The 16,573-nt window shown below is 34.7% G+C and overlaps 1 protein-coding gene across 12 annotated transcripts in view; it reads left to right on the forward strand.

Annotated features, from left to right (window-relative positions):
- The window catches only part of LOC124078218 (multiple epidermal growth factor-like domains protein 6), a 623,764-nt gene extending 608,579 nt beyond the window's left edge, over window positions 1-15,185 (forward strand). For 11 of the 12 annotated variants that reach the window (XM_058572254.1, XM_058572255.1, XM_058572251.1 and 8 more), the window contains 3 exons: window positions 1,468-1,596; window positions 4,732-4,860; window positions 6,684-11,194. In XM_058572254.1, the coding sequence (XP_058428237.1) occupies window positions 1,468-1,596; window positions 4,732-4,860; window positions 6,684-7,111 (686 nt within the window). In that variant the 3' untranslated portion in view covers window positions 7,112-11,194. Of the gene's footprint in view, window positions 1-1,467; window positions 1,597-4,731; window positions 4,861-6,683 lie in introns of all 12 variants that reach the window. The other variant, XM_058572259.1, reaches the window with a different exon arrangement.
- The last annotated feature ends 1,388 nt before the right edge of the window (window positions 15,186-16,573 follow it).

Below are 16,573 nucleotides of genomic sequence, written 5' to 3' on the forward strand. Positions count from 1 at the left end.
CCCTAAGTTTAAACAATATACGTGTGTGTGTGTGTCTGCATGTATATTTATTTATTTACAGTTAATTTTTATCTAGATGTTTTCAACTGTGAGTGTATGGCTCTTTAGGTCACAATGAATGTGATTATACACCATCCATCACTTCTAATTTAATGGTCATGAAATTTGACAGCATGATATATAGAAAAGAACACCTTGCAACTTGAGTGGATAAATATATATATGCTAACCACCACTCTGCTAATATCATGCAGGCTGTCTTTGGGTAGCCTCTCTGTGGACTACTTTTCCCACCTAAAGTGAGAGAGTATGGAGCTGAATAGAACCCAATAGCCCTTCTAAATTTAAGATTCTACTGGCCTCTCTTTGTACAAATGCAACACTAATCTATGGAGGCTTTATTAGATATGTTTAATATGAAAGTTCTATCCTTCCAATTGCTCTTCTTATCCAGAAATTTTCTTCCTATTCTTGTTCATTTGTTCTTCCAAGTGAAATTTATAATCAAATATCTAAATGAAAAACAAAACAAAAAATAATCAGATGTTTTATTGTCCCTTTGTCTACTTTCTCTCGGGAAGAGTTAAGATTCTTATATAAACTCATCCTATAAGAACAGACATGGTATATCTTTCCATTAGTTCAGATATTTTGCTCCCTATTCAGTATGATGCCATATTATAATATTCATATTAAAATGTGACTAATTAATTTTATAACTTATTCAATATTTTATTGTTTCAATGTATTACAGCTTTCTTTTCTTCACATATGAAATTAATAATATGAGTTTTCCTTTTAGGCTGATAAATATGATATATTATGAATTTTTAAATTTTGAATGACCTTATATGTTAGGAATAAATATTTGGTTATAATGCATTATTTCATATTGTGCCTTTGGAATCTGTATACCTTTAAAACCAAATCTGTATTGTTATTTATAAGAGAAATTGAGCAGAAGTTATTTATGCAATTTTGTTCAGTATTGGAATTGATATTATAATCACTCAATAAAATATATTTGAAATGTTCCTTCCTTTAAATGCACTGGAATAGTTAAAGTGGCAAGGTGATGAACTCATTGGTAAATATTTATAGAATTTCCCTGTAAACCAGTACTGATGCTTTCCCTTTTTAATATGGGAGCAATTTTATATTTTTTTTTTCATTGTAATTGACTTATCTAGGTTTCTGCCTCAAATTAGGACAATTTTGGTAAGTCATTTTCTGTAAGATTTTCTATTTCATTTAAAAAATCTATTTGGTTATAATTTTGAAATTTATCTTTTTTGATGGTTATTTCCTCCATCCTTTAAAAAATATTCTGTACATGTGCATGCTTTATTTTAATTTGTTGAGCTAGCCAATGGTTCATGTGCTTTCATTTTTTTCCAGCCTTTGAACTCATTTTTAAATTCAGTTGTCTGTTAACTAAAAATAATGGCTTCATGGTTTCTTTCTCAGAATGTTCTCCTGGTTATTATGGCCCAAACTGCCATTTTAATTGCACATGTCAGAACTATGGAATTTGCAACAGATTTTCTGGAAGCTGTGAATGCCTCCAAGGTTATTATGGACAAAGCTGTGAGCATGGTAAGCAGAGAAATTAATGGTCATACTATGGTATTTGTAACTTTTCTATGCTTTCAAAATAAGTTCAAATCATAGAAATAATATATTCACATTATATCAAACTAGAAAGCTTTTAGTGTATATTCTTGCAATTAGAGCTAATTTCACAGTTAACATTTAATCTCCAGACGTTGACAACTGCCATGTTGAAAAAAAATTGGTCGTTTTAGTTCTTTTTGGTTCTTCTCTGCAAGAAATTGTTCTATGCACCCATGATTATTTGGAGTAGACACTGGCAGATAATATGCCCTGAGAGCCACCACAAGTCCTTCAGAACAAAATTGTTCTTCTGATAGCTGCCCAAAAGCAATAACAGATGAGGAAGCTACTTATTTCTGACATGTTAATCTAGACTTGACTCTGAAATATCTGCCTTCAAGTTCTCTTTGAACATGTTGATTTATACTGTCTCTTAATTTATATTTTCAGCTAAAATTAGGAATGCAAGTAATATAGAGTAATTTGTCTTTGGCATCAGAGAGTTCTATTGGAAAGACAGTTAAGAGATTAAGATATGAGAGTTTAGGCTCTAGAATTAGTCATGTGTGGTCCACCTCTCCCACTGTCACCATCTATAGAGTGGAGCTAATAATAGCCAGCTGCCTTTTAAGGTTGTCATGAGGACCAAGTAAGAAGATACCTTGAAAACATTTAGCACTGAGAACTTTGGCAAAATCTCAGTGAATGTTAGTTATTTAGAATGAAAAACATTTTCTAAAGTCTCTGAAATTATATTAACTATGTTCCTTTTTGTTTCATCCTGACAAATGTATTTCATAGGAACAGATATTACCAAGCCTTTGAGAATTTAGAACTCTGGCAATGGTTCTAAGTTTGGTTTTTTTTGTTTGTTTTGTTTTTTTGGATCAGGGACTATGGGAAAAATGTCTTATGGTGTTTGTTTCTTTCTTTGTTTTGTTTTTGAAATTGGAATAAAAGATAAAAAAAGAAAAATATTTATTTGAAACCCATCGATTTTATCCTACATGCAGTGGGATATCAGAGAAGGTTTTGATTAAATAAAAAATATCACTCTGATGAAATAACTCTGAATGTGGGGACATTATTGATTATTAGGAAAAGGACTCATCAGTGGAGGACACTTGGGAAACTTGAATGATAATCCAGGGTTTTAAAAATCTGGACTGGAATGAAATGGAAATGAATGAACATTTTGAGAAAACTATTGACTGCCTTAGTGATTGAGGTGGTCATGGATATAGGAAAATGAAAAATTCAAAGATGGTTCTAAACTTCCAAACCAGGAAACATGGAAGAATAGTATTATTTAAGGGAATGAAAAGGTCAAGCAAGGCTACCTTTATGATCCTAGTTTTATACATAATTAAATATAGAAAAAATCTGATTTTTGTATGCAGTCTCAATCAAAATTAATTTCATAAGAATGAAAAGCAGAAAAATCTGAACTAGATTTCCACTTATTGTTTGTTTTTAAGATCAGTAAATGGAGGAATATATATATATATATATATATATATATATATATATATATATATATTTCTCTTGTTATTTCCTTTTGTGTTTGCCTCCTTTTTCTACTCCTTAATTATTGTCTTTCCTAATGATATATCTGTCCTGAGTAACTCTATGCAGACATGAGAAGGGTCCACTCCATCAACATGGGCAAACTCAGCTCTGTGTGCCCCAAACGGGGTAGGGAACCAGGGGAGACAGAGAGAGATAAAAAGTAGAAAGGAAGGATGATGGATGGATGGAAGGAAAGTAGGAAAGAAGGAAACAAAGAAAGACAAGGGGAAATAATGGAAATTAAAGGGTGAGTAAACTTTGTTTCATAGGTGGACAGCAGACACATCTCTAGGGAAACCTGGAGATAAGAAATGGAAATACTTTGTCCTAGTCAGGCTTAGTTCTGGCACACTTCCTCAGGAGGACCATCTCCTTAGGCAGATAACAATTTAGCTTATAAAGAAACACATTTGCTTGGATACAAGGTTTCTAAAGGTGAACCATTACTCCTAATGGTTACAAAAAGTAACTTACAAAAGTAGTGATCTTCAACTCTGGAGGAAAAATAGAACATGCTGGACTTACCAGAAGGCCGTTGTGTATTGTATTTAATAGGTGATGTAAGGAAAATTTTCAATGATTAAATTTCATTGACTATAAATTCCAACTTCTGGCCAGGCAAGATGGTACACACCTGTAATCCCAGCAGCTCAGGAGGCTAGGGCAGGAAGATCTAGAGTTCAAAGCAAATGCAAGGCAATAAGCAATTCAGTGAGGCCCTGTTTCTAAATAAAATACAAAATAGGACTTGGGATGAGGCTCAGTGGTTGAGTACCCCTGAGTTCAATCCCCAGTACCCCTCCTCCCAAAATTTCCAACTTCCATGTAAGATGTGCACCATATTTCTTGTTTTTTATCCTCTTTCTCTCTCCTTTATTCCCATTCCCACTGTGCTTCATACCCCCTCTGTTGTCCATTCCCAGGATTTTAAATATCAAAAACTATATGGGGGGCTGGGGATGTGGGTCAAGCAGTAACACGCTCGCCTGGCATGCGCAGGGCACTGGGTTGGATCCTCAGCACCACATAAAAATAAAATAAAAATTTTGTTTCCACCGAAAACTGAAAAATAAATATTACAAAATTCTCTCTCTCTCTTCTCTCTCTCTCTTAAAAACACTATATGAATCATCTTCCACAGACACTGTCTTATGAAAAAACAATTCAAAATTATTATCATTAAATTTATCTTTAATCTGAAGTTTGAAGACTGTTCTTTTAGGTGTTTATAGTTTGACAGGGTTTAGTGATGTTTTTGCCAACTATGGCACATCAGAGCAACTAAATTCCACATACATGAAGATATTTCAAATTATCTTATGGATGTTTCTAAACTAGTTTCAGAGAATGGCATCTGTATGTTCACTTATTCACATGAGTAAACTATTGTCAATGTACTTCTCCATATAGCTTTTTCTTATTTTCAAATTTTCTTTTTCCTTCTCCTTATTTGGTCTTTAGAAACAAATGACCTGGAGCATATTCTTTAATTTTTCCTTTATTTATTTTTAAGAGTTAAAATAGCATTTTGACATTTCTGTTTTCCAGCATGCCCACCTGGTTTTTATGGCTTGAATTGTGCTCACATCTGTGACTGCAAAAATGGAGGCAGCTGTGATATAAGAAGTGGACAGTGCATTTGTCCAGCAGGTTTTCATGGCAGCCAGTGTGAAAAAGGTATAGCCAGAGCCATTTTAAGTGTCGGAACATGAATATTCTGTGTGACTATGAGATCTTCCCAACCAGGGGCAGACATGCAAACCCAAACTGAAATTCTGTAACAGTCTCATAGTTTCTGACATCAAAGTAACAGGAATTCACTCAGTGACCAATTTAATGGGTCCTTCTGATTTTGCTGCTTCATTGTGGCTTCTAATTTGTTGTTGACTTTTGTGCACAAAAAATGTTATTTTCCCTTAAATGAAATTGTTTAACATCTCAGAACACAATTGAAGCTGTTAGTCTTCAACAGATGAAGATTCTACCTCTGAATGAAAGGAAACATTTCAGTAAATATTTTTGAAGAAATATGACTTATATATTGAGTTCAATGGTACTGAAACTAATACAAAGACTACGAAAATATTAAAAGAGGTGTTTAGGCATTTATCACTAGAATGTGATCACAGCTATGAGTGTTTATGAAAATATAAAGGTAAGAACTTAGGCTACTCAATTTGAAATATTATGAAACCCCTTAATGACACTGATCAATTCAATTAGAAGTAATGCCAGGAAGACTACATATTTTGGGTTAACAACTAGGAGTACCATTTTGACCTATTTTATGTACATTCTTATGCACAGAATTACAACAATCATGATGATGTTAATAATATAATGATAATAGAAATTTAACTTTATGTGATAAATCAAGTTATTGTCTGTGGCCTTTTAAAAGCATCTCTATTAGTCCCATACCATATTCTCAGATGTCACTAAAGCTTTGCATACTTTATCTCTTATTCATCCTCTATTCATATATTATTTAGTAATTCAATAAAGTGATAATTATTATATTCCTGTTTCTGTGTTAAATTCTGGAAATATAATGGAAGACATGGAACTTATAATCTTCTAGAAAGATGCACAATAAATAACACTTTGAGGGAAAATGTTTTAAAAAATAACACTTAGCCAGTAGACTTGGTATTCTTCCTTAAATTTCTATCTTCAGTTTATTTATTTTCTCAAAAATATAAACCAGTGTCAAAGTAAGTCAATTTTAAATCCTAAATATCAAATGAGAATGGACCTTATTTCTGAGAATTCTAAAACTTTCTTCTTCTGACCAGCAAATCTCATTTTATCATCCCACTTTGCTATTTGGAACTCAATCTTGATGATTTTATCATTAATCTCAATTTAAAGGTTTTATTGTTCAATATGGTAGTCATTAACAGAATGTTGCTGTTTAATTTAACTTAAAATTCACCTCCATAGTCACACATGACACATTTCAAGTACTCAGTGGCCAGTTGTATCTATTGACTACCATATTGGAAAGCACAGTGTTACGGTTTGGATGTGAGGTATCCCCCAAAAGCACACATGTGAGACTATGCAAGAAAGTTCAGAGGAGAAATGATTGGGTTGCAAGAGTCTTAACCCAATCAGTGAATTGATCCCCTGATTAGGATTAACTAAGTGGTAACTAAAGTGGTAGGGTGTGGCAGGAGGGGGTGGGAATTGGGGCATGGCTTTAGGGTATATATTTGTATCTGGCAAGTAGAGACCCCTCTCTCTGCTTTCTCTTCACCATGTGAGCTGCTTCCCTCTGCTACATTCTTCCACCATGAGGAATGGAGCCAGCCTTTTCTGGACTAAGACCTCTGAAACTATGAGCTCTTAAATAAACTTTTCCTCTTTTATACAGTTGTTTTGGTTGCATCCTTTAGTCACAGCGGTGAAAAAGCTGACTAAAACACGCACAGTATAGCACATTTCCATCAGTGAAAGCTCAAGGGGTTCATATTTCAGCGTTTCTCTTTCCTTTGTAGAGTGTCTGCTGGGAATGTTTGGAGACAACTGCCATCAACTTTGTGACTGTGAAGGAAAAAGTTACTGCCACCCAGTGACTGGGAAATGCCTCTGCCCACCAGGGAGAACTGGAGCTCGATGTGAAGCTGGTATGAGCCAAAGCACCTCAGAACTCCCCTCGGATTCATGTTCACACAGAGATCTTTATGCTAGAAATAACATTCTATTAAAGAACACTGTTGCTTTACACCTTGCCCTTAGCAAGATGAATCAAGGTTTGTATTCTTACATCACAGGCACCTACACTGGCAATTTGGTTGACAGAGGGCATAAGGTAAGTACCTACATAGTCAACCTGATAACAAAGGTGATTCACAGAATTCAACAGAATAAAGTAATTATCATACACAGTCCCAGAAATATTGTTGAGACTGAAGCTCCCAGATAGTCTCTGCAAATTGAAATCTATACTTTATTTTCCTTTCCAATCACAGGAAGAATGACCCAGAATGAAAAGCTCTAATTCTTCAGGAACTATCCTAAGAAGAGGACAGAGTAGACTGAGATGATTGCTGACTAATCATTTATTATTAGACTTGATGAATGCTCGCCAGATCAAAAGGCTTTAAATAATTCACAATAGTCCTGAAAGACAGAGCCTGCCTCATATATGACCCAAAACAGTGTGTTTAATGTCAGGATTTACTTTCATTCTCTTCAAAAAGAGAAAGGCTAAGACTATGTATTTCTAAGATCATTTCCTGCACTAATAATCTGTGATCCTGTAACGTGGGGTTATAATAATGGTAAGAAAGCCACAGTAACCTTCTAGCTCATTAAAAAAAAAAATGCTATTCAGCAGCGCTTTCACCTCTGTACATCCCACTTGCTTCTGAGCAATAGCAATACAGCTGCTTTCTTTGAATGCCAGGGATTATCCTAAATATTTTGCCTCAGTTCATTTTGTTCTCACCACAACCCTACAAGGTTGTCACTAGTCAGTCATATTCCTATTTGTCAGAAGAAAAAGCTGGAGCACAGAAAGTTAGCAAGCGGCAGAACCAAGATTTAAACCCAGACGGTCTGGTTCCAGACTTTGTGCAAGGCTATCCGTAGACAATACTGTATGTGAATGTGTGCATATACTCCAGAATAAGAAACCACCAATGGCTCTCAAGAATGCTACATTCCTTATTATCTCTTCTTCCGTTTTTCATAGACTTGTCTAATATGATCAGGAGGTTATGAATACTGATTTGGAATCCTTTGGCTTTTCCAACCTCTCTCTCTCTTTCTTTTCTCCCTCCCTCCCTTTCTTCCTCTTCTTTCTTTTCTTTTCTTTTTTTTCAAAACTGTGTCATTTAAATTTCTGATCCATGTGTACTATAAGCTTTTTGAGAGTCCAGTCCAAATTATTTTTAAATTTTTCTTTTACCAGAAAAGAAGCTTAGAGCACAGTTTAACACTTGATAAGCTTCAGCAAATGTTTGTGGAAAGGATTCTTCTCTTCTCAGCATTCTTCAGGAGTGAGAGTGGACAGAGGACTTGAACCTTGTCACAACTAAATCTATCAGAACAAATATCTGCAGTACATACGTCATTCATTGAATGGGCACTAAAAGCAGAATGCTTAAAGCATTTGTGGTCCCACCTGAACACTGAAGACAACCACAGATGTTTATTGAGTGCACATTATGTACCATGCATTTTAGTTTATTTTCTGTGCCCTTCCTGTCATCACCACTCTCGTGTTACAGATGAGGAAGCTGAAATAAAAAAAAAATTTAAAAAAAAAAACAGCTAAGTACCTTGCCCACTGTTACACAGCTAGGAAGTGGCAGATTAGGAATGTGAAATAGATAGTCTGGGTTCAGAGCTGAACTTTTACCATCCCCATTATATCACCTCTCAGGGGACAGAAAGAATAGGAAGTGATTTTGCTTGTCCAAATGCACTGTCCAATATGATAGTCATTAACCATATATTGCTAATCAATTTAAATTTAAAACTTAAAATTCACCTCCTCCCTTACACAGGACATACTTCAAGCACCCAATGAACACATGAAGCTATTCACAACCAATCTGGATAGCACAGTATAGGACATGTCCATCACTGCAGAATGTTTTATTGGATAGCACCCAGCAGTGTTTTAAAACTAATCACTAAACCAAGAGAGCTTATGGACAGGATGTAAGTTAAAGAAGCCTCTATCTTCTATAGTCTAAATTCCTGTATCACATATCTCTCACCATCCAGAAGCAAATTGCCACATTACTGTGGATCTCTGGGTACCCCAAGGTCCCTCTTGTCATGAGCTCATGAAGGTGCCTACAGCCTACACAGATGCACTACCATGTCTTTTATTTGCATTTTTATTTTCAATTAGGCACAGTTCATCTGCTATATTAACTGTGAGCAGCTGTGTCTACGCAGTCGCCATAAAGATAAAAGACCTCATTTTAACTTGAACTCTGGTAAAGGGCCTATTAAACAGCCATAATATTAATTCATAAAAGAATGTAACAACTTTTTATTGGATTATTCCCCCCCTTGGTAAATTAACATTTGCAGACATTCAAACAGATGTCTTAAATACACACCGTTATTAACATGAAAATGTGGTATTTTTATAAATTAAAATCAGATTCTGTACTGCTCAGGAGAGATCCTGACTAATAACTCTCTTTCAAACAAGAAAACGTGGTCTTACCACCAAACTAAGTAATCCTGCAGTACACTGGACCAAGGTGGGCATGTGGGGCTAAATTTGAAATAACATATAACTTCTTAATTTTTTTTTTCACAAAGCTCAGTGGTTTAGAGAAAAGAATCATTTAAAAGCAGCATTTGCTCTGCCTCCAAAACTTCCTTCTGAAGGAAGATATTCAATTGCTGTTTGCTAACATTGAGCCCCGTTTAAAAAAACAAAAAGTTACAAAATTGGTTTGTGTTTCTATTTGCTTCATATTTAAAATCTAATTAATCTAATTAGTTGATTAAGATGAGAGAGGTAGACCACAACTTAGCCTACCTTCAAGAGAGTTGAAAAACTAAGCATCCAACTGCTCATGAAATATTTATGAGGAACCAATCTCTAATCCAGAAAAGAGGATATTGAGGCAATAAAGATGTATTCAACAACATTTTGCTCATGGGCTCAAATTAATGATCCTACCTATATCCTCATGTTTATAATGATATTTCTGAAATTTTTACTTTTTCCAACCTGCTACTTTCTTGTTTTGAGCTTTCTTCTACATATGCCTTATGTCTTCTTTGTAGTAGTGCAAGAAGAGGAAAGAACACTAGGTGAGAATTCAGAAATGCAGCCCTGCCATTCAGCAAGGATGTAACAATTGAGAAGTTCACTTATGCCATATCAAACCTCAGTTTATTTCTCTCTAGAATGGGAGAGCTTACCTCACTGCCATGCCCACCTTAAAGGTATTTGTTAAAATCAATTAAGATAATGTATTAAGAAGAACCCCCTTTGCTAACTGGACAAAAGTAGGTGATTGTCCTGAAAGCAAAGCGAAGTCTCTGTGGTCCTTAAACATTGGTAAATTGAATGACTTCCCAGTCCTGCCTGACTGGCCAGGAAATGTGAGGTTACTTTTTTCCTGTGGGCTGGGCTGGGCTTTCTTATCCTCACAATCCTTCAAAAAATGAACCTTTTTTTTTTCTCTGCTAATTCTTTCCTGGATACCAGACTAAGAGCAAACACCCAGGCTGCTCCCTTTTATTCCACATTTAGTTATTTATAAAGCTAACACTTTTTAATTCCTTCCCTTCATTTTCCTACTGGTTGTAAGTATAGTACGATTCAACTTAGAGATCGTTTGAATCCCTCAGTGCCAGTGCATAGAGCAGGATTTTGCAGCAGCCGACACACAGGGGATCTATGGCCCTTTGACATATTTTAAGAGATGAAAGAGTTGAATTTAAAGCCATTTCACTTTCAACAACTGAAGCACAAATAATCGTGTTTTTAACCTGAAGACAAATCTCAGGTATTGTGTATTCAGGGTGCATCTTGCCGTTTTTCTGACCTCCAGGCAACTAATCCATTTTCCCTGTGTCCCTCACAATGCTACTTCTATAAATGTTACTGAATAATCTAATTCTGAGAAAGCACTTTAAACATATCAGTGGCTGTCCTGACTTCTCCTCTTCCCATTTTGTCACACACTTCCTTCTTACTCCCTACCCTCCTCCTGGTTGCTTTTGAAATAGTTGCTTTCATTATATAACATTCTAGCATGGGAAAAAGATACCACAGGATACAAAAAGGTTTTTTTTTGCAAGTCTATCATTATCCTATTATATTCCAAGAAGTAACAGTGAGAAGAAAACTGTGCTTGAGAAACATATTTGAATTGCTGTCATTTTTACTTATTTTCCCTCACAGAATGCAAGCCAGGCCAGTATGGATGGAACTGTGCTCTGGAGTGCCAATGTGCTCAGGGAGCTACTTGCAACCCTCTCAATGGGAACTGCACTTGCCCCTCAAGGAGGATGGGTCCAACCTGCGAGGAAAATGGTTTGGACCATCCTCAGTAACCAAATACCAGCAGATTATTGGTTGGCTAATAGACTTTTGTTGAAGTTCACCCACAGTTTATCATCTGAACTTGGCAGAGAGATGTACTTTCTCAACCATCTTCTTCCCAGCCTTACTTGTTATGAGGGGAAAACGGGACATCTCCAGTTTATCACTTCCACTCATTAGTCCAGTCCCTTGCCTAACTTCCCAACTTCCCTTTGCTGAAGAACATAACCCAAGAATAAGAGAATGTTTTTTCAGGATCCGAACCATAGTAACATTTGGACTAATAAAAGAACCTCTTTTTTATGTGCACAGGAGGTATTTAAATTTGGAAGGAAGAACTGCTTTTCAGTTCAGGTTGGACTGCACTGAAATATTCACACCTATTCAGTGAAGACCTCAGTGGCCATTAAGGAGCTGGATCCTCTTTAGAAATGTCTAGAATTTCATCTATTTATTCTGGGGATCCTGCTTCACAGCTAACTCTGCTTCACACTGCTAATGTATTGTATTTCAAACATGACTCTTGTTGTGGCAGACTCTGAAGATTCTAGCCACATAAAGATCAGGGTAAAAGGATGACATACATATTTACAGTGAATCATCAAAATGTTTAGTGCTGTTTTTCCTGTCACTGGCCAGGGGGCAGGAAAAAAAAGCAGATAGAAGTGGTTAAGGCCAGTGCTTAGCCTACTCTGGGGGACATGAATTTCCCATAAATCAGGATCAGATTGGATTTAGACTCTTAATCCAGATTGGTAATCTTGACTCAAATTGCTCATCATTTAGGATAATTTTACAGCCACTTGTAAGCATAAAATGGGCCCTGGGAAAAGCCCAAGAAAACACAATGATAAATACAATTTTATTTTTGCTCTCAAATATTTTATAAACATTTAGATTTTCAGACTGCTAGCTAATTTACATTAACAAACAATAACTTTCTTGATTGGAAATGTTACTCAGGTTACCTGTTTCTCATGCTTTTTCAAAAATAGAAAATAGCAAAAGTACATGACTTGATGTTATTTATACAAATGATGAGAGAGTCTTTTAAATCAAAACTGATTCAGGATAAATTGAAGGCAGAATGGATAAAAAATACTTATTTCTATCAATTCAATACAGTTGTTAATCTTTACTTAAACTTATCTTCCTCTATTTCAGCCTACCTGCATGGAAAGCCTGCCACAATTAATGTCATTAAGTGAAATAAAGATTCTAACGAGAGAGCATTTCCTCAGGGATTCTTTATAAATAATTTAGCTTAGTCTTAAAAGAGATACAATTTACTTTTTAATTTTTATTCAATATTTGGAATTAAAGTTTTACATTTACATGCATTTTAACTATTTATATAGTAATTAGTATTCCAATTATTTGTTGGAGTCAATTAAAAAACATGTTTTTTTTCTGAACATTTGCCCACTTTCCTTAGTCAACATTTTCCATTTCTCTCGACTATAACTATCTAACCTACAGAGAGACTAAGAAGCATAAAATCAACATTCTCTCTTGGGCTAATATCCACCTGTGTACTCCTTTTATTTTAGCAGTTATTAAAGACAGTAACTCAAACAGGGTAAAAAACAAGAAATCAGATTTCTTTTCTTTACCTGAGAATCTCCAATAAGACGTAAGAGCAACTCTAGATTTAGTAGAAAGAAAAGAATTATGGATTTTTTTGGCAAAATTTTTCTTTTATATATATTTATATTTTCATATATATATATGAAATATATATATATATTACCTATTTCTTTGTAAGTCAGAAGCCAAGTGTTGAGCACCAGTTTTCAGCAAGGGTTAGACATTCCATATATTATCTTATTTCATAATCTTTTCCACCCTGGACATGCACATACACATGTAGAGGCAAGCGGGCAGGCACACACACACACACACACACACACACACACATACTTATGAAAGCAAGAAAGAAAGCCATAGCATGAACCTGTATTTGCACTACCACAAGACTCTTTAGACAAGTGGAGTTCCACTTTCATCTTGATATAGTCAGCTAGAACAAATATAAAAGTTGCCACAGTCCCTTTTCTTTAAAAAATTTTTACAACTTGTCTCTTTCATATTAAAAATGAAATAGAAAAATGTTTAAAATCCAGAATGTTTCCATTGTCATTTTGGTTACCTTAAAAAACTATCTTTGTATATGTACTAGTCAGCTTTCCATTACTATAACAAAAACTGAGATTATCAACTTTAAAGAAAAAAGGCTCATTTTGGATCATAGTTTGCACTATTCCAGTCCATGACTGGTTAGGCCTATTGCTTTTGGGCATCTTGGGATGCAGGCAGCACATCACCATGGGAGGACATGGTAGAGCAAACCTGCTTATCTCATGGCCACTATATGAAAGAAGAAGAGAAAATGGTCAGGAACCTACTATCCTCTTCAAGGACAAGCTCCAAATGGCCTGAAGACCTCCCACTAGGCCCCTCCTCTTGAACATTCCATCATTCCCCAATAGTGCCATGCCAGAGACCAAGTCTTCACCACAAAGACCTTTGGGAGAAACTTAGGCTCCAAACTTCAGCAGAGCGATATCCTGCAAAAATTAATGGTCAGTGCAGTCAGACTTCCTAAAATAGTCCAGTTCTCTTGCTTGAGGATACTAGCACATTCTGAAAATCATTAGAGGCAATATTTCACATGTAGATGAATGTGTAATAAATGTTAATCTCAAATAATATGATAGCCAAAAATGTATAAAATATAATTTCCTTCCAAAATCATATAACATCATTTTAAAATATGGTTTCTAATAACTGCCATGTTAAAAATGTTTCAAAAGAAGAAAATAGTATATAAAGCCATCATGCTTAGAACAAATAAAGCATACTGTTCACTTTCACATTATATGAGGATTTGCCTGAGGTTTAGCTATTTGGGTAAAGTGTGATTTAGTTACCAAGAAATAATTTGCACAAAATTGTAAAGAATCTATTGTTAGGTATGTACCCTTTAAGCTACAGTTCAATGCAAAATTGGAATCCTTGTCACTGAATAGGAATAGTTTGTAAATTGCTTCTCCTACTTTTCATCTCTGAATAATCTGTCCTTTAATATAGAACTGCTGATCCCCAAAGGAAATTCATCCACGCTTAATATTTAACCTCTTTACAAAAGTGCTTGTGCTGTGATGCTTTAGGCACTTTTATTTGAAACACAAGATCAGAGTGGGGATTATTATGCTTTTCTGCAATAATATAGTTCAAGTTTAAAGAAAAGTAAGCAGATGGATGGAAGTGTGTTGGCTAATTTGGAGTCCCAACCCAACATGCCTGGGATATACCATTTCAGTGTAACACCTAACTTTCCCTACTCTTTCTAACTTCTACATTCATTTATTGAGTTTTCCAGATGAGACAGCTATTTGACACAGGTTAAATTATTTTTAGAGAACTTGGAAATCATTCCAAGAGTTAGTGGCAAGAATGGCATTTCCTTTGTTAGAAATAGCAAAGAGGGTCTGGCCTCTCCTGGGCCTCTTTCACCTTGGTTTCTCCAAGACCTGGTAATACAGATGTAGCAAGAATTTAAAAGAGCATTTTGATGAAGTGAACAAATAATAGCAACTGTCTACACTCTAGGAGTTATGTATGCAATTCAGTTGAAATAACTTTTCATGGTTCTGTAATAGAAAAAAAAAATCAAAGTAGCTGAGCTTTTAAAATAGGTTTCAAAGCGATTCCAAAGTTTTGTCCTTTTTTAGCTAATCATGTGGAAACTATGTTCCAACTTTTCCTGTTTACATTTTAGTGTTTCTAAATCCAAAACTCCAATACCAATCACTGAAATCTGGGATATATATTTAAAAACAGTTGGACACCTCTTCATTTTCTTCCAAATATTGGTACTTTTTTTTTCATCTCTAAATCTTATATCAAGATTACATGAAACATTTAATCACTTCTCATTTTAATGTTTGTATGCAAATAGCTCAAATTTTGAGGACTATTAATTAATTTAAATAATATTAATATTTTAAAGTATTTTTCTTCCATGGAATATCTTAAAATATGTAGGAAATTATATATTAATGCTTCTAAAAGGATACAAAAACATTTATGAAATGTAATTTTATTGCTCAGATTTCATGAGGAAAGTTCAACAATAGTCCAACAGACAAAAAGATTCATGTGAAGAACTGGATACGAAGTGCTTAAGTGTTGACAATATTGGTCTCTTGAAATGTAGTCATTGGCTTATGAATAAAATTCCATATGTGAGATTTGGATGAATTTGAGAAAGTATTTGGTGAATGATGGAACCTGTGACTGATTAGATATCTAAATGATTAATTGCTGATAATTCAAATCATTTATTAACTGAGAATAATTTACTTGATGTCACTTTTTAAGCATTACCAAAAACGCAGGTTTTTAGTTTATTTTTTTTTTATTGTTTGCATTTTAACCCTATAATGAATTGACTAAATCATTTAAAAATCTTTACTAGGTACATATTACACTAGATACTGTTTTAGCCAGGAAAAAAAATAGTATTGAACAGAATGGATACATTTCCTGTCCTCATAAACTTACAGTCAGGAGACTACCTTAGCTAACATGAACAAAGGTTTTAGATATTCTTGGCTATGCAATCAATTTTACCATTCTCCATCCTTTTAGAGCTCACTGATCCTTGCCTAGGAATATGTCTCAAATTTGTTAATTCTCCTATATTAATGCACACTATGATAAATCAAATGTTTTCTACCTAACCTTAGAGCAAGTTTTACTCTTAATGCTACTAGAGGAAGTGAAATAACTTTTTTTAAAAAATTCATTTTTTTTACATTTCAAATTTACAGAAGGCCATGTAGGAGGGAGTTTCACTTTCAAAGCTGTTGTAGCCCTAATGTGAATGGGATTTAAATGGTGAAAGCAGAGAATATACCCCCCAATTCTGACCACTGTTTGTGCTTTCCCACATCCATTACTGCCTTCTTTGTTGGTGGAGATGAGAGTGAGACAGCCTCTCCTCTATCATGCTAGGTTTAGATACTTTTAGGAATCTGATTTTATTACAAGGCATATAATTCTAACAGATATCTAAAAATATATTGCTATTGAAGTGGTATCTCAAAGCATAATTTCATTTTTTTTAATTGTGGTAAAACACATGTAGCAAAAAGTTTGCCATTTTCAGTGTACCATTCAGTGCCACTAAGTCCACTGTGATAGTAGCACACCTTGTTGTGCTACTATCACAAAGGATTTCTTTTTAAATTAAGGAAGAACTTCTTTTTGACAATTGAGTTTCAAGCAGGGCCTCAAGTTCAAGTTATTGGTCCACTTGAATGGACAATCCATGTCATGCTTGCTCATCTGAAG

This window comes from Marmota monax, unplaced genomic scaffold (genome assembly GCF_021218885.2).
Source record: "Marmota monax isolate L192 unplaced genomic scaffold, Marmota_monax_Labrador192_F-V1.1 WCK01_AAM20220418_F8-fsc00110, whole genome shotgun sequence".
In the NCBI taxonomy this organism is placed as follows: domain Eukaryota; kingdom Metazoa; phylum Chordata; class Mammalia; order Rodentia; family Sciuridae; genus Marmota; species Marmota monax.